Genomic DNA, 25628 nt, shown 5'->3' with positions numbered 1-25628 from the left:
AAGAGTTAGTGTAATTTAAATCTTTTGAAGTACTCAGATTTCTTCCCCCACCCACATTTCCTTTACAGCTGGTGAACATAGAAATAATTTCTCTTGGGGTATAAATTCATCTAATACATTCCTACTAAAATCTTCCTTGGCCAAAACCCTACAGCTAGAGAAACATAGGCCAATCTATGTTTCTCTGCTTTCAAAACAGACTTTTACTTGCATTCTTCATTGAAGTGTTACTCAGTTCCCTGATTAGGTAAAACTGTCAACTATCTACCCATAATTATCAATTGTCTACCTATAATGTAAAAGTAATTCTATTAGAAGGCAGTGCATTAGAGTTACAGAGGACAAAACAAGCCACACATATTCTTTCCTAACTTTTCCATCAGTGGTTTTGGGGAAACATCTACAATGGTTCTTATTAGGGCAGTATTCGAACATCTATGGAGCTTCAAATTTACATATTACACGTAAACAAACACATGTTCACACACACACACACACACACACACACATACACACACATATACAAACGTGTGTGCACATAACATATTCTTGGGTCCTATCATCTGACACATTGCTTCAAAGTTTCAGATCAAGACCTGGATGGTGTAGTGTGTTTCAAATTCTACAAGCAAAAACTGCTGTATCAAGTTTCTACTTAAACTAGTATTTCTGAAGTGTTGGTCCTTATACACATTTTAGTACATAACAAAGTATTTACTGGACCACAGTGAAATCAGAAACAAGGAAAGCTAAACTTAACCCACTTTTCATTTATGAATTGTTGTTCTTCCCTTCCAATTTTTTCCCTTTTTGATTTTAAAAATAGTCTCCCTTGGGGCTGGAGATATAGCTCAAGGCCCTAGGTTTCATCCTCAGTGTGTGTGCACACGCACACACACACACACACACACACACAAGTCTCCCTTTTGATAAATCATAAATAATGTTGATGTTAGATACTTACAAAAACTTAGCAAAATAAAAAGTTGGTAACACCACGTAGATAACCTACATGCTCCACCTCTTTGAAATGTTTGTAGATCTGTGGAACTCAAGCCAGGCACCTCTGTCTTTAGAAGGTTTAAAGCAAGGAATATATCAGAAAGGTTCCATAAGTGAAAGAGATGGCACTGGCATTATCTTTCAAGTTTGCTATAATTCAGAAATTATCTGAAAGACTCTTTTCACTTCTCTAACAAGCCCCTTGTCTTTTTAACTCCTTCCTCAGCTGATCTTGCATGACCAACCAAGTTCTGCTTTTTTTGTTTATTTTATTTTAATTGATTTTATTTGTAAGTATTGCTCAATAGACTCTCCTTCTGGCTAAGTTTTATGTTCTCAATAATTTCCCCAAATACAAATTGTTTTCTACAATTTCCTTAAGTTTATTTGGGCTATCAAAAGCAATAATTTCTCTTTTTTGTTTCATTTTTACTTTATTTTATTTAAAGGTAACATGTTCATCACAGAGAAGTAGAGAATCATGGAAAAATTACAGAGGAGATAATAGAGGGCAGCTATAGGTGAGCTATTATGTTATAGAACAGACTTATGTTATATAAGCTTATCAGTAACAATAAAAAGGAAAAGGAAAAAAGACTTTCCAAACCTTCAAATAAATCATAATTCCACAAATGAGAGACAACCATTGTTAATGTCCTTGTCATATTCCACAGGTACAAAAATAATAATATACCTTATAGTATATATGGTTGCCATCATATTATATATGCTATTAAATATTTGAATACTATTAAATACTTGTTGATAAGGGAAGGAGTTTTTAATGTTTGCATAATATACCCAAAAATATTTATTTAACCCACATTTTCACTCAATTTTTCTTTGAAAGAAAAAAACTTAAAAACATGTATCTCCTACTTATTTCTTGGTACCAAATTAAAGGATGGTAAACATAAATAAATAATAGCAAACAACACAACAAAAAGCCCAACCACGTTCCAAAAATGGTAAGGTCTCAGGCATTCTACCCTTTTCAGACATGCAGCATAATCCCTTTTTGATTAAATATTTCATTTAAATGTGATCTAGCTTGACAGTCTCCATTATGCTTTTTGTGGCTATCACTTAGAGGGAGCTTTCTATGTATTCCGTAGACTGAGCTCCATAGGACCTTACTTAACAATTTAAACAGTTACATAAAAACAAAAATAACTGAGGTATGTAACAAACTAATAATCCTAGATTAAGATATTCCAATATTAAAACATTTAAATTTCAATTTACCTTGAACAAATTTGACACAGTGATTGAAGAGAAACACTGGGCATATAGGTTAAGGCAGCGTTGTAACACAGCAAAAGGAATGTCAACACTTCAAACCTAAGGAGGAGACAAAGGAATGCTAACACATCTTTAGAATTCTAAAAAGTCAACCATAACAGGGAAGAGGGCACCTTAGGTGAGCTATTATGTTAGAGAACAGATTTATACAACATAAGCATATCAGTAACAATAAGAGCTAAAAGGAAAAAGGACTTTCCAAGGGATAACAGCCATACACAACATTTTAAAAACTCAATGTTCCAGATGACATTTGAAGCAGGGTGCAATGACAAATCTAGATGTTTTTCTATTCTACAAAATGACTCAATATTCAAATAAGTTACTACATATAACTTCATTAAACAGTATTCAAAAATTTACTGAAACCATTTTTTGAAAAATTATTGTGGTAGGATAAGAAGTTTTGGCTCCACAGCATACCTATTCTGTGCTGTCAGCATCTCCCTTTGAGGATGAGGTCCACTGTACACGACTTTTGATAAACCATGTTGGGAGAGCGCACTCTCGGTCAGAGCCATGGACCCAATACTGGAAGGCTAAAAAAAAGACATTTGAACAAAGGAGAAAACAGCTATTCTGTTGAAAATGTGATGTTTAGAATATATACCATACCAAGAATGGCTACTAGAAACATAAATCTTAACAATATTCATTCAAACTGCCTATCAAATTTTCTGCTCAAAGATTTAATAAAAATTAAAAACCAAATCACAAATGACAAGTAAAAAATAGCATAAATTCCAAATATTCTACCATGAAAATATACAATTACCATGTACAAAAAATTTTAGACTAGTCTTACCTATAAAAAATAGCAAGTATTTCAAAAATAATACTTTCAATAGATCTCTGAGTATCTGATTTTAGATCAATGCTTAATGATTTTGATTTTCCATTTCATCTTGGAAATAGTAACACTTTGGTGCTTTATAATTTTTTAGACATTAAAATTTATCAATATTTTTGCATATGAAATTATAATCTAGTTTCTGACCATATCAAAGCTTAGGACCCAATAAGCTTACTTTGATAAAATGTCACTTACTTCATGATATACAGATGGTTTGGATAAAGATGGAATCGTAAAACTCAATACTTTGCTATGTCCCTGTTTGTCAACTATTTCCTACAAAAGTGAAAGAAAAATGCCTTAAAATATTTGCTTTTATACACACGAATCTTAAAACTAAATTTATATTGTTAGGCTAAACTATTTTTTAAAAAACTGAGTAGAAAATTTTAAATTCTTCAAACTCTTAGACAATGACAATCCATTATCAATTATTCATAAATAACAGTCATTTAAAAGTACATTCTTCTACATTTAAAGTAAAAACTAGGGCTGGGATATAGCTCAGTGAATGTTTGCCTCTCATGTATAAAGCCTTGGGTTTAATTCCCAGCCCTGGAAAAAAAAATTCTAAAATAAAGGTAATACATACTTTCTAGGATAACTGAGATATAGATATACTATCTTAATAATCATTGATCTTTTTCATGCAACAAGCTACAGTTTCTAAATTAATTAATGATTTAAACATAAAATATGTCAAGAAAAGAATCTTAAAATTGCTTTCCATACAAAATGTACAAGCCATTAAGTTTATCATCATAATTAACACACAAACTACTAATAATGCAAAATACATGTAAAACAAAGATGTAAACTCTGGAGATAGCACAGATTTTATAGAACTATGACTGGTGAATATTAGACTAAATCTTTTCTAAATTTTTTGAGAAGCAGCCTATAAAAGTTTAAATTATTTTTATTTAAAATTTTATATAATATTAATATTTTGCAGATACCACTATAAAAATTTTGAAATCATATGCTTTTCAGCTTTCAAACAATTCATAAAGGTATATTTAAATAATTATATGTGTGACTGTAGAGTTCCCAATTTCCATAAAAAGTTATTTTGGGGAGAATACATAAAAATAGTACTAGCTTTATTAAAACAAAAAGTAGTTGCAAAATTATGTATTTGATTTTGCCAAAAAAGCATTTGTTAATACATTAAATACAAACCAAATTGTAAACCCCTAGAAGAAGAGCTTCAATACATCCACTGCTATGCACATTTCTGCTGGCTGAGACTGCAAGGTAGCACCAAATCAGTTCTGGGAGAAACTGTAGTGTAAATCGAAGCAACTGTTCCTCTCCACTTCGATAGAATTCAAAGAGCTGGTGGCAGACAGGTTCTAGCAACTGGAAGAAAGAAGAAATGTTAATTCAAGAACTGAACTCTGTTTGAATGACACTATCATATAAAATTGATAACTACAGAAATATACAAATGTTTTAACTTTTTAAGCAAAGTATTCACTGCTAAGCTATTAATAAACCTTTTGAATTCTGGTAGAAGGACAAAAATGCAATGCAAGTATTATGGACACATGTTATCTTTGACATATTCTGTAACTCTGAGGTAATATTGTTATTTAAAACATGTCTTTGAATGTCTTATAATAGCTAAGTTATAGGAAGTTTCTTCCTTAACGCCTTTCTTCTTAATAAATTACTTGTGTGTGTGTGGATAGATAGATAGATAGATAGATAGATAGATAGATAGATAGATAGATAGATAGATAGATAGATATAGGGTAGAAGAAATTGAAATGGAAATCCTGGGCAGTTACTGTCACACATCACCCCTGAGCTTATAATTAGGCAGCACGTGACAGCAATGACTGAAGTAGAGAGGCTAAATAGTTACAGAGTGCCTAAATCTAGATTCTTATTGCAACCATGGTTAATTGTCCCTGGATAATCTAAACATTGCTGTAATTTTGTTTTAGACATAGTTCATAGTCATTTATAACATTTTCCTTTCCCTCGTGCTACCAATTTTATCAAGTTAGTAGAATTGACTGCATCTTTATCATACTCTTTTTAAAAAAAACAGCCAAAAGGCAAGATAAAAGAACCACTTAGGTAAGTGTTGTCTTAAAGCCTAAACAATGATCACACACAAATCATAATCAAATATGCAAAGAGATTAACAAAGGTACTCATTTTTCAAGGAAACTATCAGTTTATTGTATTTTTCAATAAATTATATTTCACTGACAGTGAACAGATTTGAATCAATTTACTAAACAAATTTTCCATTACCAATAATTTTAGTGAGCAGAAACCAACTTACAGTAGACATTTTTATTTCATATAAGTCAAGTATATAAATAATATAAAATCAAATATTATTTGTACAAGTTTAATAAACACTGACTATATCAATAAAGTCTGTCCTAAAAAATTATCTAACTTCTAACAATTATTCTTCCATAAAGAATAGTTTTTCCAATCTCTAATGGCCTTTGGAGGACAACTGATATCCATTCTATCCATGGAAGATAACAGGAAATTTAAAGGCAGGAGGCAAAGTACTCCATCCATATATGGCAAGAAAAGGTTTCAGGGTAGGAAATTGGAAGAATGGGATTAGAGGTGCCAGGAAAAAAGACTTTTAGAGGAAGGTCTAGCTTTTGGAAGAGTTTTTAAAAATTTTCTTTGTAGACCAGCCAAAATAATCTTATAATATCCCTAATTTCTAAATCCCTGGGCAAACTTTGATTAAATCATTTCATAAAACTTGATAAGTCTAATAAGTGTTTGCAAATTGGAAAATTTATTCAAGACAATCTACTTGAACATAAAATCAATTTTAATCAAAACATACTCAAAGGCTTTATAAACAGTTCCAAATCCCAAATTAAATGGGTTTTTGCTTAATGAAAGCAGAACAAAATGAAGGTGGATTCAAAGGGAGGTAGAATTTATGTTGCAAAAAGATTAAAAGAAATTACCTATTTGAAACCATTATAGATAAATATCAACATCTGTTCAATATTTTACAGCTTGCAAACAACTTCCCACATATGCATCTGGTCAACTTCCACATCACTACAGGTAGAATAGCACTATCTACACTTTCCACATAATGAAATTGACACAAAGAGGCTATCCATCATGAACAATATCACACAGCTTATAAGGGCCAGAAAGGAGTTAGGTCTTTTGACTCCTTTACAACCACACCTTTAATATGTCATAAAAGAATAAAATAAAATACAATGTGGGAAATACAGGCAGTGTTTGACACACCTAACTTGAATATATTTGAGGCAAGCCATGGAGCATTAGAACATGCTGTGCTCTTAGTGTCTGGGTTGAATTCTTTAATGTATTTTCTCATGGAAAATTGCCATATATGGCAATTGGGGTTTTAAGTACTAGTAAGAAAGAACCGTACCTCAAGTATGTTTTCATGAGTTAGGTGGGCTTTTATGAGTCTAACAAGAACCCAATCACTATTATTCTCTCCATTTTAACATACTTCCTAAGTTCTAAACTAAGCTCAAATGAACTTCTACAACAATCCATTCATCAATTATAAGTCTGTATCCTAAGAGAAATTTCTAAAGGTAAAATTCGACACAAAAATGTCCCCTAATCACTAACCTAGGAAAAGGCTCTTAACTAAGCAAACAAAGAATAAAGTTTGAAGAAAATTTTAATTGAATAATTACTGATGAATATGAGTAGGAAAAAGATACAGAGAAGTTGTGAAGGCACTGTTCTGGTACCAGTAGTCAATAGAACCTGACCTCCTTCACGCTGGGTTTCCTACTCCTAGAACATAGGAGACTCTATGTCGCTCTTTAAAAAAAAAAGAAAAAGAAAAAACAAAAACAGTTGATTTCATACAACACTTAAGCTTTGTTATCCTCTAATTTCATATTTATCTTAAAATTACAGTTAATGAAAAAGCACCATCCAAACAAACTGCAGGTATGCCTATACAAACTGTCTCTTTGTACTTTTCTTGATTACAACACACATACCTTAGGGCCCCATGCCCACTGTTCCCCTCCTGGAAATCTCTTGCCCTCCCTTTTTTTCTCTAACTGATTCAAATGTTGACTTGACCATCACCTTCTCAGTCCTGATATACATGTCCCCTGCTCCATTTTATTTAGCTTCTTCACTTTGTCATAGCATTTATTACAATATACATTTAGGTGTTTGTTTAATGTCTATTCCACCTACTAGAACACAAGTTCTACATATAAGATGAAGAATATAGTCTATTTTATCCTCTGCTATATTCCTCTGCTATGGTTCCTGACATGTATTCAATAAATATTGATTAAATGAATAAAACTGAATAATAGAAAAATACTATTAGTAAAATACAAATACCAAATTTCCCAAACTTCAACTAACACCAAAATCAATGTTCCAAATTTCAAAAATGCCAAGAGACAGTCATATGAACTCTGCAGGAATATTTCCAAATTCAGACACAAAGTATTCTAAAGAACAAAAGGGAGGCAACAAAGTTAAAGTAGAGCACATTATTACATTTTAGAAGACTGGGGAAAAGCCTTGAAAGGCTGAGTTGTCTTTTAAGAATACACAGTACACACTGTCTCACCACATTAATCAGAATGAAAACATAAGACAAAACATTTATAAAACTTCCGAAACCAGTGCTTCTCCAAGTGTGGCCCTTAGACCATCCAAACTGTCACCAGTCCCCAACAACAAAAACACAGAAATTGAGAGGAAACATTTAAACACTCTTAAAGCAATTTTATACTGTTGTAGTAACCAAGTGGTGATCACCAGACTTACCAGAGTTTAGGTCAGTTAGGGATAACCAAATATGTGTGTTGCCTCACATCTGATGTGAGTTGTGCCTCACATTATGCATAATACTAGTCTGTGACAAATTGGAAACAATTTTTAAAAATTATTGTAGTGAAAGACTACAATAATTTAAGAAATATTGCTCTAAATCAGTAGAGCTGTAGTCACTAAATTTATCTTAATAAAAGAAATGCTCTAATTAACATACCCAATCAGAAATTTATCCTATGAACTCTTTCCAAAGTAGAAAAGAGGAATAAGCCTTCCAAAGTAGTAAATAGTACCTGACAAGCAAGTTTAATTTGTTCAAAAAAAAAAAAAAAAACCAAAACCAAAACATAGCTATACTTACTTTATTAGGTCAAGTAATTCTGAAACAAACATGGGAAACAAAAACAGTTTCAAAAAATGGTTTTGCTTTTAAAGCAAACCTTTCAAGAAAACAGGATAGCTGGGTACAGCAGCATGCACTCATAATCCCAGCTTCTTAGGAGGCTGAGGCATTTCTTTCTATGTCATGCTGAGGATGGAACCCAATGCCTCATAAGTGCAAGACAAGCACTTCACCACTGAGCTACAACCCCAGCCCCAGGAGGATCACTTGAGTCCAGGAGTTCATGACCAGCCTGGGCAACATAATGGTACCCCATCTTAACAAACCAAATAAATAAATAAATAAGAAGAAGCAGGCTATCCACACATTCTATACAAATTAAGAAGCTCTGCTTTGGAGAAGAGGAGGAAATAAATCCAATGTGATTGTTAGTTGTTAGTCCAGTTAAAGTTTGTTGGCTTGTCAATATAATCCCTGTAGCATTTAAAATGTATAATGATTGTATTTTATAGTACAATAAATAGAAGCTGGGCTATTCTACACTACCACCAAAAGAGATTAACTATTCAAATAACAAAAATCCTGGGTTGGGTAGTTTCACTCTAAGGATATATGGATCCACTTAAGACTAGACTTAAGCCTATGTCTCTTTACCACTGAATAATGAGATTAGTGGTATTAGAGACTATCACCTCATTTGCCAAACTTAAGAACAAAAGAAATTGTGCAGATCTCTCTCCTGTACCCCACTTCTCTCCACTACCACCCAGCCCTATCCAGGTTCAGGTTCTTAATAGCTCCCTGCTAGGCCATTGTTTGTTATAGACAGCCCCCTGTCTTCCTGCTTATACTTTTCCCATTCTCCAATCTACCCACCAGTGAGTGGGGGAAGTCTAAACTACTTAAGATAGAAGTCCAGGCTCATCCTGGTTAAGCCCTATGGCTATCCTTTCAGCTTCAGTTCTACCAGTTGGACCCTCTTCTTGTCAACTATTGCATTAACCTATTTGCCTTTTACCAAGTGCCATGCCTTTTTATTTTTCATGCCATTTTCAATCCTTTTCTATTTCTCCTGTGAGTAGCAGGATTTATAAACATCAGAATCTGTAGTATAGATTATCATCTTCAAATAAACTGGCTTCCTGACAAAAAGAAAAAGAGGAGAAAGGGAAAAGGCTCCAGTCTATCCAAACTACTTGTCCTTACAACACCTTGTACATTCTCAGGCCTCTCTTGGAATGTAATTTGCTTTGCCTCCTGGAAAACCTATCCTTATCCACACTCTTAGTCTATCTTGTGTTGCTGCTATAACAGAACATTACAGGCTGGATAATTTATAATAAATAGAAAGTAATTCCCTCATAGTTCTCTGGGCTAGGAAATCCAAGCTTAAGGGGCTTCTTGCTGCATCATCCAACAGCAGAAGGCAGAAGAGCAAGAGGGTGCCCAATTGGCCCTTTTATAACAGCACCAGTCCCACCCATAAGGATGGAGCCCTCATGGCCTAATCACCCCTTCAAGGTCCCAACACTTAAGACTTGTTACAGTGGCATTTAGATTTGGAGGGGACAAACAAGCAAACCATAGACCCACTTAAGCATTGCCTTAAAAACACATTTACTTATCTCCTCCTCATTTTCCCTGTTAGGATAAAGATCATGTGTTATTGATCTTGTGATTCTCTATTGAATAGCAGAGCAGACAGCTTATGATGGGCACAGATATTTTCTAAATGAATAAAATGTATGTAGCTACCTAGAGTTTTCAAAAGTACAGAGATACTTCACAGTAAAAAATCAGCAATCGATCAACAGAATGGTACTAGCATAATAAACCATAAGAGTACTTACCTCACTTTGTGGCTCCTGGATGACTTTATAGAGTGATGAAACTAAAGAACTCTTGTCTTTCAAATTTGTGGCATAATTTGGTAAAGATGTTTCTGGCAGTGTCTAAACAAATTTAAAAAAAAATTATTTTATTTTTATGAAATTCAAAAATAAGCAAAAAAAAAAAATAGATTAGCTGTTGCCAGAAACTGGAGCAGTTGGTGGGGGCGGTGACTGGAAGTCACTAATAGGCACTGAGTTTCTTTGGGGGATGGGAATGTCCTGAATTAGATGCTGGTGTTGGTTGCAACATTGTGGATGTACTAAAAACTATTGTATTCACCTTAAAATAGTGAATTTTATATGGTGTGGATTATATCTCAAAAAATAAAATAAAATGTATTTTATTCTCTTATCAACAGAAACATAAATTAATACCAAACCTTCATCTTTAATTATAGTTTGGGGTTAGAAATGAGAAAACAAACTGGGTTTAAAGCTATAGATATATTTTTGTAGCATTGTATAAATTATAGTTTCATTAACTATGTTGATCCTGCTTCATATTATACAAGGATTCGATAACATTTCCACCTAAAAGCCACAGATCACCTGATCCAAGTAACTACTGAGTTACATGTTGAGATTATTGAGCTGATCTATTTTCTGGATTTGGGCAGAAAATTTAAGACTTTTCAGAACTGGAGAAAAACATATCCATAACCCTAGCAAACTAAAATGTCATTAAAAGTGTGGACAACCAATCACAGCTTGCCAGACCTACCCACCCACTCAGGACACTAAGACCAGAGAGGAATGGAAAGAGACAAAATTCAGTAAGAAGTCATAAAACTTTGGGTAAAATAGCAATAAGGAAAAGGAAAGAAAGAGAGAAAGAAAGGGAGGGGAAACAACTCATTATAACAATAACAAAAACATATGCTTCTAGAGCATACCCCCTTCTGTAGCATTGTTATTTTTCCTCTACCAAATGACTTTTCTTCTTCAATCAATGCTAATTCAGTGGATACCATGTCTCAAGATATTCCTATCTGTCACTCCAAGATATACACTATTTCTTACATATCTCATAACCTTGCATTTCATGATTTAACATGGATTGTGGTATGTGATATAGGTATTTGTGTGCATAAACAGGGGTAGAAAATTAAACCACCGACATTCTCATAATTAGGATACTTGATTCATTTCTACTTTATTGTGAGCTCCTTGAGGGAAAGAACACTCTTATCATGTTTCCCATTCATGTCACTCAGCACAAAGCCCCATACTCAAATTTTTGCTGAGGGAACATATTACAAAGAAACAGAATAAGAAATAGAAGCTGTCACTGTTTACCCTTCAGAGGGTTCTTTCAAAAGAAGTCATATTTCACCTTAGGATACAAAAGTGGATAGTTTTGTTTTAATATAATGAGAGAATTTTGTTTACCAGAATGGTAAGTTAATGTGAACTATTTGGGAACCTTCCACCATTTTCCAGAGGAAGAAAATACTTTCAGTGTACTGCTTACATAAAGAAGAGATTAGGGCATTCTTCAATATTTCAAAAGCAAGTAACAAAAGATATCCAGGTAACATTTCATTTCCGTAATTTGATTAAGAGTAACCTCACACTGGGGAAATTTATATAAAAGGGAGCAATGGTCAAATACACAGCAGATTTCTAATCCCTGAATAGAAACCTACAAGCCTAAATTATAAGTATAAAATAGATATAGATAGATATAGTCTAAATGAAAACATTATATAAATGCCTAATATACATACCTAGTTACATATATTTCTAGTATAATTATATCTATAAAGTTTAAGAATAAATGAATTAAAAATACAAATATTTTTAAATTGCTATTGAATAGAAAATTATAATATTATCTATACTATCTAGGCTAAAATTGGAACAGTCACTAAAAACACAAATTATAATCCTCAGTGTATGTATCAATTTAGCTTCACAGAGTACAATCTTTTCTGTGAAACAGTCAAAGGAAGAAAAAAACAACTTTTTTTTTCTGAAAAGTCAAGGTCTGGGAAATACCTTGAATTGGGGCTACTACAGTTGAATGAGAGAAAGGCTATCTTAAAATTTAGTGCAAAATTATTATATATTATTCACAATTCTGTCATTATTTCATTTTATGAATGTCTGTAAAAGCAGTGGGATATAACTGCTATGTTTACAAGGGATGCTTTGAAAAACTTAAGATCTGAAAGAAACAGATGAATATAAGTACTGTTACAAAAAACATTTAAATTTTCTGGTAGCAAAAAAAAAAAAAAAAAAAAAATTCTGGTAGCATACTAGTTCAAATGTACTGGTTTTCTTAAGTACTAGTAAGGTTTCTCATGTTTCAAATGAAGATGAAAAGTAATAATGGGAAATTATGTTGAAATTATTCTTGGCAAAATTTGAAGAAGACAGATGCTTCATACTGAAGTATCATTTGGCAGATGGTTTTTCAAAAATGTAAGGAAATAATATGGGTTGGGTGGAAGAGAATTAATGAAGATGGACAGATGGGTAAAGAACCACTAAATAAAACAACCTTGATGAACAACATCACACTTAAAACTGGATTTTGAGTAATATACTGAGATTTAGTGACTATCAGGAAAAAAAATGGAGTCTGGAAATCTGTTAGCTATTCTGAGAAAAACATAATATAATTTGCAAGGTAATATTGTATAAATAAATCTTTGGAAAGATAGAAATTAAACCATTCATGAAATCTTAAAATGAAAAATCCAAGTTTCACTTGTTTATAATGAAAATACTAATAAGAGATTGGATAGCTTTTCCAAAGGAAAAAAAATGTTTCTTTCATTTTTAAGATATTAAACAAAAGATTTGCACAAAGCAAATTGCTGTCTCTGCATTTCAGAGTCTGTTGAGTCAGGTTTTGAGGTTAGGAGTTCAAATTGTCATCATGGAAGAGCACAGAACTAAAATCATCTTCACAGAGCAACTACTTCAAATTTTCTGAAGACACTGAGATGTGGAGAAGTTGTATGATTTTCCCAATGTCATAAAACCACCTAGTAGGAGAATTAAGATTAGATCAAAGGGTATATGACTCTAGGTCTACTTAATAAATCACAATGATTTTGGCCTTATTAATGCCATGGTTATTATTAAACACCAAACTGAGATTTCTCTAAAAATAAGTATGTACCCTCAAAACCTTCCTTCTTAAGTATTTTAACTAAAATATGCAATTTAATAACACAAACCATTTCAAAAGACAAGTTACTCTAATTTTAAAAGTACTTTGCAGATTTGTTCCCAAGCAATTTTCTACCTTCTATTACCTCTGGTATGCTGGTTTAGCCTGACAATCTTGTTCTTTTTATCAAAACACAGAGCTGAATTCAACACACATTAACATAATTCAGAATAACACTCAAAATCATTTTCAGGAATGCCTATCAAATTAGTCAAGGAATAGGAAATATCTTTCCTTAAACTGGCTGTCATAAAGACTTGAAGATAATTTAAACATTTGTGCTAACAAATTTATTGGAAACTAGGTAAATTTAATATGAAGGGTAGGGAGAAAATAAATTATATTATTTTTTATTCCAGGTGGCCTATGATTTCACTCTCTCCTCCCAATGGAAAATTTTCCTTAACTTTACATTAAATTAATTTTAAAATTTAAGAAAATATTGCTACCCAGTGTAAGGATGGCCTTAGGTTTTAGCCTAAGCAACTCCATTTTAAAACTCCAGTTTGAAACCTGCAGTCTCACCCGGCACCTATAGAGCCCTCCAGTATGGCCCTCAGGCACAAACAAGTCACTTCTCTCCACCCTGACACAAACTCAGAATGAAGTCTCTGGCAGACCTGCCTCCCCCCCCCCAAAAAAAAAAAAAGGGAAAAAAAAAATCATGATACTACACATCAAATCATATTCAACACTTTTAAAGTAGAAAAGAAAAAGCTTAAAAACATCTTGAATGCTTACTACTAAGACAAACTTAGCAGAAAAGAAGCACATACAAAATTTAATCAAATTATTAAAAATTATATAAAGCACTACATACTGCACACTTTTATAACATTCTGTAACACTTCATGATGACAAGGGATCCATATAGAAGGATGCTCAATTCATGACTATAAAAGCTGAGAAAGTAAAAATCTACCCAGACACTCAGCAGGATTAGATAACAGACAGATAAGGCCAGCTGCAAAATGAATAGGATACATTGCTTCTCCCAAGGTCACACTGCAATTGAAAAGTGTCATAACAATCTCCTTTTTTGAATGATTACTGAATTCTTACTCCCTGAAAATTCTTGTTGTCCAAAAGAGATTATCAAAAACTTTGTTATTTAAACATATGTCAGGAACAATGAAACATTCCACTCTTGTCTGAGGACATAAGTCACTTTGACACAGAGAATCAACCTTGATTTCTAATGCAGGCGCAGAGCTTCAGATAAAGGGTTTCTGAATACAACAGTCCAAATCCACATTAGTGTTATAGTTTTCCAGACTGCAAGATCCTGGATCCACTTTGAAGTCCACACCAATGTGCCCATTACAAACAGCTCTGCTTTGTTTTGAATTTATCAAAATACAGACAGCTTTATTTAAATATCACCTATATTCTACCCTTCCTTTTATACTGTTTATCTTTTCCTTTATTTGAGGAAATGTCCTTTCTTGTGCAATCTCCCTCACTGCAACAAGTCAATAAACCTGATAATGTCAGACTATAAGTTTCTCCCTGAGGTTTTGGAAGTGATAGGTTGAACAAAATCAAAGTGACAATTTCAGCCCAAACCTTTTGCTTCTGTGGTTTATGATCATGAAGCTCACACAATTTTGGTGTTGCATAAGGACAGAAAAAAGGAATTAGCTGGTTTAGGGATCACAATTTTAGTTGTGATTAAAAAGAATTCATGAGACAAGCAAACATGAGATTTATGTCCTTCACCAACTAATAAAGATTATATACTTCTTAAATAACCACTGGGTTAGCCAACTGAGAAAGATCCATTGGTAGAAACCTGGGCAAGTACTTTCCCATCTTCTCTCCATTGTTGATCATGCCCCGTGCCACTGCCCTCCCCCATGACTGGGAGAAACATTTTGACAATGAATCATTGATGGTCACTGGAGATTCACATCAACATTCATAACCATTCTTAGTGGAGCTGCCGTGAAGGGAGAAAATATGCAAGCAAATAAATGGATAAACTCTGAACCACCACTCAGGAGAAAACAGAAATTAATTTTCTAGAAAAAAGATTACCATGTGTAAATAGTTCTCTATTAAGATATTATTAACATGCTTGTCCCACAGCTATTTATCTTTTCAGTCATATACAATTTAAAAAGTCACTGAAAACTTCTCTGAAATATAATTTTTAGATTAACAGTAAATATTACCTTAAACTCTGACAACCATTCCTCCACAACCCCTTTCTCTGAAGTAAACATTTTTCCACATCTGTTCCAAACCTTCAACCTGAAAATCAACATAGAAAAAGGTTAAAATTTGAATATTTTTTATTCAGATTACTATACATAGAGGTAATCCTATAATGTTAAGGCCATTTGTGAAATTAAAATCATTCAAACATGAATTACCACATTCATTTCAAAACCAATGTGCATAAACAAGACTTAAAATGCAAGTATTTTGACAAAAGTATAAATACCATAACATGATGAAATTGGCTGTGCAATTGATTCAGCTTTCAGGAATGCCAGCTGCAAAACATATTGAAATTTTTTCTCTAGTTTCCATTAAATAATTTCAAAAAAGATCATTTGTCTTAAAATTGCGGAAAATATTTCAAAACTGTGAAAAATTAAGAATACACCCAAAACTGAATCTATAGAAAGAATTAAAGTAATTTAATTTGCTTATTTTTCAGTTTTTCACAGCAGCAACTACCTAGACAAGACATTCAGTTCCTTAATACCTTAATATTCATTTTAAAAAAAAAGTGACAATATCCAAAATACTAACCCTATTCAACAGTACTTATTCAGAAGATTGGGCTTTACATAAGTAAGAAGGGAAAACAACAACAAGCAAGCTAAAGGAAATGTGTAATTTTTTCTGGGAGTGGGGGTGGGGGTTACCAGGGATTGAACCCAAGGGTTCTTAACCACTGAGCCACAACATCCCCCAACCCTTTATATTTTTTTATTTTGAGAGATGGTTGTCAAGACTGGCTTTCAATTTGATGATCCTCCTGTCTCAGCCTCCTAAGACACTGGGGTTTTAAGCATGTGCTGCCATGCTCTGAATAATATTTTTGTTTCAAGCAAATTTTTTTGTTAAAAGTACAATCTATTTTCCTTCAACCATCCATCTGTATGCAAGTATATTTAGAAACTGTTTCCTAAGGGAAAACTTTAGCTCTGTCTAAACTTCCTAACCCCTTGACTCTACACAAATACTGGAGTAGCTTTCTTCACTTTCATCAATGTTACAATGTAGCAGAACCTGAGGCAGAACTGCCAAAAACTGAATCCTGATTGTTCTATTGCTTATTTGTAGGATAAACTTTGGGCAGGATATTTGACTCACTTTTCATCAGTGAAAAAGTAATAACCATAGAACCCATTTTCAAGGGATTACTGTGAGGATTAAATTTTAAAATAAAGATAAAAGCACTTATTACAGGGCCTGCCAATAGAGTATTATTACAGGCAGTATTATTATTAAAGAACATTACAAACTCACATAATCTTTGCTACGCTGTTCATCAAAGTATACTGAGCTATCTTAATGAAAAACAGAGATTCTTGTGGATGAATATATTCATTCATTCATGATGACTTGAGTTTTATGTATCTCATTTTTTAGAATAAAAAATAGTTCATTTTTCCCTCAATAGAGTCAGACTAACAGAAAAATCACATATTTCATTACATTATTGATTTGTCAGAACTGTACGGACAAAGTTGGCTTTGGAATGTTATCCTAAATGTTACCAAAAGCATGCTAGATCACATTATCTCTCTTATAAGCCAACAAAGGACAAAATTCACATCCTCAGTTTTCAGTACAGGAAAACTCTCCCTTAAAATAACTGGGGCTGTTTTTTATTATGAGTATTTTGAATCTCATAGCTGATTAGCTTTGCTCTAATTCTAACAAAATTGGGAGCCAAAGTTTCTGCCCTAACTTTGTTCACATAAAAAGCAAGCCTAGATCAACTTTTCTATTGCCTTAATTTATATCATTACACCTGTTTTCTTTTACCCTGTATCTACTTAGTTTTACTCCTTTATGCATATTTATGAAGCAAAGTAAACATAAATACACAAAACTTTTCCTTTATATACTCTATTGTTTAATTAGGATTAAAAAGTCATCACAAATAATACACCATATCAAGTTACAAAGAATGCGGCATATATTTTCCAAAAAAGTTCCAAATAACTTTATAGTTAAAATTAAGGCAAGGGCTGGGTTGTGGCTCAGGGCTGGGGCTGAGACTCAGCAATAAAGCACTCGCCTAGCATGTGTGAAGCCTTGGGTTCCATCCTCTGCACCACATAAAAATAAATAAATAAAATAAAGGTATTGTGTCCAATTACAACTAAAAAATAATTTTTTTAAAAAAAATTAAGGGTAATTTTTAAAAGAATCAGTAGGAATATGCAAAGTTGCTAAGTAAGGCATCTTTGAACAACAGTGATGGAGCTATACTTCTAGATAGCAAGGCTTACTATGAAACTTACCAAAACTACACTAAAATTATAAAATGATATTGTCATAAGGGTAGAAAAACTAACAAGGAATAGAACAGAAACAGACCTGCACATACATGGTCACCTGATTTATGGCAAAAGTGACACTGAATTCTTCAAGGAAGAGACTGTCTTCTATAATAAACAGGACCAAGCCAACTGGACTATTACATGAGGAGGGAAAAGAGAACTATGATCCCCTGGCTCATAACATATACAAAAAACAGTTCCAGTGGAATCATCTGATTATGAATGGTAAAACACAAAGTTTTCAAAAGAAAACATTAGGAGAGTAATTTCATAACCTTAATGTAGGGAAAGATTTCTTAAACAAGAGGCACAAAAACACTAATCATGGGGGTGAGAGAATAAATTGAATTTCATTAACAGTAAAAACCTCTAATCATCAAAAGGTACTGCTAAAGGAATGAAAAGGCAAAGTCACGGAATGGGAAGAATTACTTAAAAGTCATATATAGATGATAAAAGCCTTATATCCAGAACAAATGAAGAACTCTTATAAATTAAAGGCAGACAACCCAATAGGAAAAACAAGATCATCCCTTAACCAAGTGGAAATTTGACACAGGAATGGTGCTCAACTTTGTTAGTCATCAGGAAAGTGTCAACTGAAATGTAGAATGAAATATACTGCACGCACACTAGTGCACATACATACACACACACACATACACACTCCAAAGTATGGCTGAATGAAAGATAATACCAAGTATTGTAAAGTTGGGAGCAATCATAATATTCACATAGAACTAGTGTGAATATAAGCTGGTATGATATATTGGAAGACTCTTTAGCAATGTATATCCTCTAAATTTGAACATATGCACATTCTATGCACTCAACAATTTCATCCATAAAAATTATACCCAATAGAAACATGGACATATACATATGTTCAGGAATGTTCATAAGAGCAGCAATTTTTTAAATAGCCCAAACTAGGAACAAATGTCCATCAAAAGTAGAATGGATAAAGTTTGGTATAGCACACAGAGTATTTCACACAACAAAATATCTCTATGAATAAACAAATTAAAACTACAACCATGCCATGATGTTGGGCAAAAGAAGGCAGATAAAAGAGTACATACTCTATAATTCCATTATATAAACTTCAAGAAACAGGTAAAATTAATTAAGTTAGAAGTTGGGGGAGTGGTTGCTCTTGAGGTTATGGAAACATTCTGTTTCATCATCTGGGAGCTGGGTTACATAGGTGTGTGAATTTGATGAAAATTTACCAAGACTAACACTTATGATCTGTGCATTTTTCTACATGAATATTATACTTTAGTAACAATAGTCAGCCCCAGGCATCTTATTTTCCATCTGGGATCAAATGGGAGAGCTCCTTATATAACTGAACTCACATGAATATTCACTTGGTTAGTATTGATGAGCTGGTGGGGGGGGGGGGACCTGTCCTTCCCTGTATCTCTTTGTCTCTTTTTGCAGAACTCAAAAAGGAGTTAGGGAAATGACTTCCAAACAGAAACTTTTGGTCTTACCATTCCTCTCCTCCTTAGGTCCAATGGGACTAAAGTCATTATTCCCTTCATCCTTGTTGGTATCAGCACCACAAAAAGCTACAAACTCCCAGGCTATCCTCATCTCCTATACATAAATCTTCATAACTCTTTGCACATCCTCTACCTATCCTAATCCTATCTCCTATCCTACCTATCCTAATTCTGAAGAAGAAATCCCTCCCCTGTTCCCTCTGCAATTGACCAGCAGACACTGCTTTCCCTGCATGCAAATTTCTTCAAGTGACTCCTTTTCCTCACATTGCCCTGGAAGAAATCACTGGGCCTGAAGGTAAAGCAGGTATCTTCCTTCCTCCATGTAATCACTCCAGGTCATTTTCCTTCTCTCCCACTGAACCATCTAACCAACACTACTTTGAAATGGGTAGTTTTCAACCCACACCCATGCTCTGCAGTCTTCCATCCCTCCCTCCATTCCCAGATGAGCTGAGCTCCGGGCTCACTATCACCCTGTCAAACCACTCCTACTTAAATTCTTGGTGATTTTTTTCCTCACCTCCATGATTTTTAATTACTCCAGCAATATTGTTTTCCTCCTTGTCTGAGCTACTTAACTTTCCGATCATTGAGCTGTTCTCAAACATGGTCATGGGCACTTTATGCTCTTAAATGTCAATGTAACCTAAACAAACACCTAATGGTCAAAATAAAACAAAAGTGTAGTCCTGATATATAACACCTAATGGTCAAAATAAAACAAAAGTGTAGTCCTGATATATAACCCAAAGTATAAAATAAATATATACAAGACCCCACTAATTGTTATTGTTTGGATATGAGGGATCTCCCAAAAGCTCACGTGTGAAATAATGCAAGAAGTTTCAGAGGAGAAATAATTGGATTATAAGACTTTAACCCAATCAGTGAATTAATCACTAATGGGATTAACAGAGTGGTAACTAGATGCAGGTGGGGTGTGACTGGAGGAAGTGTGGCTATGGGGTATATATTTTGTTTCTGGAGCTGGAGTCTCTCTAGGCTTTTTTTTTTTTTTAGAGAGAGAGAGAGAGAGAGAATTTTAATAATATTTTTTAGTTTTTTCGGTGGACACAACATCTTTGTTTGTATGTGGCGCTGAGGATCGAACCCAGGCTGCACGCATGCTGGCGAGTGCACTACTGCTAGAGCCACATCCCCAGCCCCTCTAGGATTCTTAACCACCATAATGTGACCAGCTTCCCTCTGCCACACACTCTGCCATGATGTTCAGCTTCGCCTCAAGCCCTGAGGAATGGAGCTGGCCTTCTCTGGACTAAGACCTCTGAAATCATGAGCCTTCAAATAAACTTTTCCTCCCCTATGGTTGTGCTGATCAGATCCTTTAGTCAGAACAGTGAAAAAGCTGAATAAAACACTGATATAAATCAATTATTAAATAAATAAATAAGAAATAAACCCTTCTTTCAAAAAAAGTCCCAATAACAAATGTAGACCCTTTCCCCTCCAGGAGAAAGAGCTTAGTACCTGTCTCGCCTCTAAGGGTAGGCTGGAAACAGTGATTCACTTCTAAAGAAAAGAGTATGGAAAGGGTGAAATGATAACAGTATAGTGGAGAACACTGGGTTGACCATGGTTATCATCAGCTATGATGCCAAGTGAATATCATGTATGATTTGATGTGATGAGAAGGGCACCTTGCTCTGTGGTAGTCTTTCTAAAACTCCATAAACCCAATGTAACTATGTGACAGACACTAGAAGAAACTCATTATGAAGAATATTCTACAAAATAACTGACCAGAGCTCCTCAAAACTGAGGTCATGAAAAACAAGAAAGAATGAGAAAATAAAAACTAAAATGAGACCAAAAGAGACTAATGATGAAACTAAATGCAATATGGTATCTTAGATTAGATTCTGGACCAAAAAAAAAAAAAAAAGGATAATGATGAACACAATGGTGAGATACTAATAAAGCCTAGAATTTAGTTAAAAGCCATGTAATAGAAGGACAATGTACATTGGTAAGGTAAGATGACAACATTGTGGGACAAAAAGAGGTATAGGGTATATATTCTCTGTACTATCCTTGCAGTTTTTCTGTAATTCTAGTTATTTGAAATAAAATAAAATAAAAATTGTTGAAATCCCCAAAAGACTTTTTACATATGTAGGTTAATAGCTATTGATATTTACTGTGTCATAAATTATAAGACTTAAAAATTTCAAATGACAACATATAATTTTAAATTACCAAGTGAAGCCAGCTCCTGGAGGATGTTATGCTAAGTGAAAGGAGCCAGGCTCTGAAAGATAAATACTGCATGATCTCATTTATATATGGAGTCTAAAAAGGTCAACTCTGAGCAGTAGAAACTAAGAGTAGAATGGTTTCCAGGGGTTGAGGGTAGAGGAGATATGTTAGCCAAGGGGTACCAAGTTTAAGCTAGACAGGATAAATAGTTCTAGAAATCTAAATCTTTATGTGTGTGTGTGTGTGTGTGTGTGTGTGTGTGTGTGTGTGTATACACACATACATATATATGTATACATAATTTTTTTTTAGTTGTCAATGGACCTTTATTTTTATTTATTTGTATGTGGTACTGAGAATCGAACCCAGTGCCTCACACATGCTAGGCAAGTGCTCTACCACTGGGCCACAATCCCAGTCCAAAAGACTAAACCTTAAAAGCTCTCCCACCCCACCCCCCCCCAAAAAATAAGTATCTTAGGAGATGGATAATTAGATTTATTTAATCATTGAACAATGTATACTCATATTAAAATATTACATTGCATACCATAAATATGTGCCAATTTTATTTGTTAATTATACTTTAATAAAACTGAATGCCCCTCCCCCAAATCTGCATAGGGTAAAACTTTTTAAATTCTTTCAGGTGACAAGTTTCTTTTAACTTCATGAAAATGAAAATATCTTAAAAAGAAGATAAAGCATATAAATATTAAAAATGGTATTTAAAAATTATTCATTTTGTGAAAAAGAGGATTATGTGGATAGGTAAGTTTTAAAGAAATAGAAGATAAAAAAGTCAACACTGTTTGTTTACTGATACTTTTCTTTGTCCTCACCACACTGTATTTAAAAAAAAAAAAAAAAAAAAAACAACTTTCCATTTGCCCTGGGCTCCAAGATGAGTAACAGTTATAACTACAGGCATCACTAAAGACTAGGTAGGACAAAAAATAAAGTGACTACAAAACAGAAACAATGATTTAAAAACTGTTTCTCTCTACCAGCAGGCAGCAAGAGTCTTTCTACAGTTACTAACCCAGCCCTATATTTTATACCTAATATGTAACTTATTAACATTATGGCAAAGCCTTGATTATATAACTCTGTAGGTTGTATAAACCTAAATAGATACATCAAGTAATATTCAAAACATATTCTCACATCTTTAAAATATATATATATTCTTCTCTAAGGTAAAAGGAGTAAAATTTAAAAAGAATCTTCCTGCTATATAACAAAACTTCCTATTTTTCTCAAATATGTTCAAGAGAAGAATATTTAAAATTGTATTAGAAAGTTTACTGAGGTTGTATGCAGTACTTCACAAGCAGAATTAATCTATACAAAATTAATTTTTATATGTAATATATAATAAAACCATTTTAATCAAATATATTATTCTTCAATTTTTGTACTATATTCTTATCTTAATTCTAATAATGACTACCAGATTTCATCTTCCAGTGTTGTCACCAGAGACACAAAACATTAAATTGTTTTACTATTACCCAATTGAGGAAAAAATACAAAAACAAAAATCTGAACTGTAAAACTAGAAATTTCCTAATTTCTACTATTATTTTACATTATCTTCTTTATTATGTGGTATTAACTATAAACTACAACCACAAAAAATTGTATCCATTTGCCTTATGTATTATGAAAATCAACCTTCTATAAATTTAGAATAACCAAATTTCTATACACAGATTATGATATATCACTAGGTTTAAAATTTCTATCCTATGCAATAAAGCCATTGAAGTGTTTAAATTAAGTGCTGTCAGATTAATAAAATTCTCAGGTGAAGTTCAGGAAAACAGAAGAGAAAGAAATGTCCAAATTATGTTACAGAACAATATTGATACCATCTTAGGTATTTGTTGTTGTTGTTGTTTAGAAACGAACAGATCAACTGAAGAGTCCTATGAAGGAGCAAGAACTCATGAAGGAAAAAGGAATCTGTGCTATTTCTTGAAATGAGGGGTTGTTGAATGCCTCATGGCGGGCCTCTGCCCTTGAGCAAATAAAGCTTCTGCTCAAGGCACAGGGAGATGCAATATAATTTACAGGGCTAGTAAGAGAGGTGTAGGGAGTCTTTCCCAAAGCCCATTACATAGGTCTTTTCTCCTCTGAATAAAAAAAAAACAAAAAAAAAAAACAAGTATCTGGCTATCAAGAAGTGAACATAAATTTTTACTCAGGGAAACATTCTTTGACTAAATCATATTTTGCACAACCCATGGATAAGATGACATTGGGATTTCATTGTACTATGACAACCAGTGTTTTTCTGTTGGGAAAGCTAGAGTAATAGAAGGAAAGATAACAATCCCTCTTCTTATTTCCATCTTCCTGTTCCTTCTCAAATCTTCTAGAACTTCAGAAGAATATCTGATTTGAGCTCTAATAGGAGTTTAGAAAGAAATATTTTTCAATAACCATGTTGATATCTAGATGGATCCTCTTAACTAATTAACTAATTTCTCACAAGAACATAATGAACACAGTGCCAGAAAACCTTTGAGGCCGGCCTTAAGAAATCTGCAGCTTCCACCTTCATGCATGTGTCCCTATGGGAATCCAGTGGGCACACTCTATGAAGCCCAAACCACCACAGAAGCTTGCAGGAAAACAGCTGAGGTGCCTGCTGAACTGCCAGCTGAGAACAGCACTACATATCGACCATGGGACTGAAACATCTTAGACCTCCCAGCCGAGTCAAACCTCCAGATAGATGATTGCAGTTTCTGCTACCAACAAGCAGAATATCTGCCCAGCTAAATTTAGTCAGCCTCATATTTTTAAGAGATAATAAATAGTTGCTATTTGAAGCCACTAAGTTTCAGGATAGTTTATTAGGCAGCAACAGAAAACCCAAAACACTATCTTAGCCAAATATTTGGACAGATCGGCTTGGTGCAAAGCATTATGGTAACTCCTAATGGAGAGCATTAGGTTGATCAAAGAGATGGTCCCTCCCATTAAGGAGTTAGACTTTTCTCTGAAAACTTGTAATAAAACCCTTTGTAAACAGGACATAATTCCTGAATTGTCCAATAAAGGTGATTACATTCTTCTCAGGTGTACTTTTTTGCTTGATCCCTATTGTCAATAATGACAGACATTATGAAACAGTTGGCTAGAACTCAAAGTTTAGAGAACCATGGCCACAGAACAAAAGAAAACTCACTGGCTAATAATCATCTTGTCATAAGTGTTATACTTAATCAGTGGAGGAAGCAATCACAATTGCCACAATATTATATAAAAGCTTTTTATTAAGCATAAATAATCTAAATACATACATATCTTGATGCCAGTTCCCTAGAATACAATCTTCCTGAAATGTCAAATGATTTTATTTAAATTTTCAGTTAATAAAAATTGTTTCATCTGGATTTTTCTGCTTTCTGGTATTAGATCTTTAAATTTTCGATATAATTAATATTTTTTAAAAAACTTTTAAAATGTAGATACAATAAGGAATTCAGGTTTGATAGAATAATTAATAATCAATAATGCTTATCACTGAGAACTTCAGTGTAAGACTATTGAAAGAAAATAACATTTTCAAAATGATAGATTGTTTTTTCCTCTTTCTAGTTTTAAGAAAAACTCATAAAAATTAGGGGGAAAACTAGAAGATTTCTAAAGTCCCTGCTTATCCTACAACCATACATAAAAATAACTTATTCAAAAGCAAGTTGACTAAGATATGCAATGTAAAGTAATACTTGCTACAATTAGACATTTTTACAGACAATGTAATACTTTAATGTTATAGATAGGAACATATGTAGAAGACCATAAAAATTCATTTGTCCAATACTCATACTGATTCAAAGCATCAGATGAACATACAGGTTGCTTCCACAATGTTGATGTTTTCCCAAGTGATGATTTTTATTAATTTGATGGCAAAATCCAGAACATAATTCTACATAAAATAAATTCAAATTAATCCTAAATTTGGGGGTTTATAAAGCCAT

The 25628-nt window shown here is 33.3% G+C and overlaps 1 protein-coding gene across 3 annotated transcripts in view; it reads right to left on the bottom strand.

Annotated features, from left to right (window-relative positions):
* Positions 1 to 25628, bottom strand: part of Hycc1 (hyccin PI4KA lipid kinase complex subunit 1) — a 73465-nt gene that overhangs the window by 27475 nt on the left and 20362 nt on the right. For all 3 annotated transcript variants that reach the window (XM_021722232.3, XM_040291754.2, XM_013355989.4), the window contains 6 exons: positions 15548 to 15626; positions 10148 to 10249; positions 4340 to 4519; positions 3353 to 3433; positions 2728 to 2843; positions 2248 to 2343 (listed from right to left, as the gene is read on the bottom strand). In XM_021722232.3, the coding sequence (XP_021577907.1) occupies positions 2248 to 2343; positions 2728 to 2843; positions 3353 to 3433; positions 4340 to 4519; positions 10148 to 10249; positions 15548 to 15598 (626 nt within the window). In that variant the 5' untranslated portion in view covers positions 15599 to 15626. The remainder of the gene's footprint in view (positions 1 to 2247; positions 2344 to 2727; positions 2844 to 3352; positions 3434 to 4339; positions 4520 to 10147; positions 10250 to 15547; positions 15627 to 25628) is intronic.

Source organism: Ictidomys tridecemlineatus, chromosome 2, assembly GCF_052094955.1.
Source record: "Ictidomys tridecemlineatus isolate mIctTri1 chromosome 2, mIctTri1.hap1, whole genome shotgun sequence".
Lineage (NCBI taxonomy): Eukaryota > Metazoa > Chordata > Mammalia > Rodentia > Sciuridae > Ictidomys > Ictidomys tridecemlineatus.
This window is presented reverse-complemented; position numbering and strand designations above follow the sequence as displayed.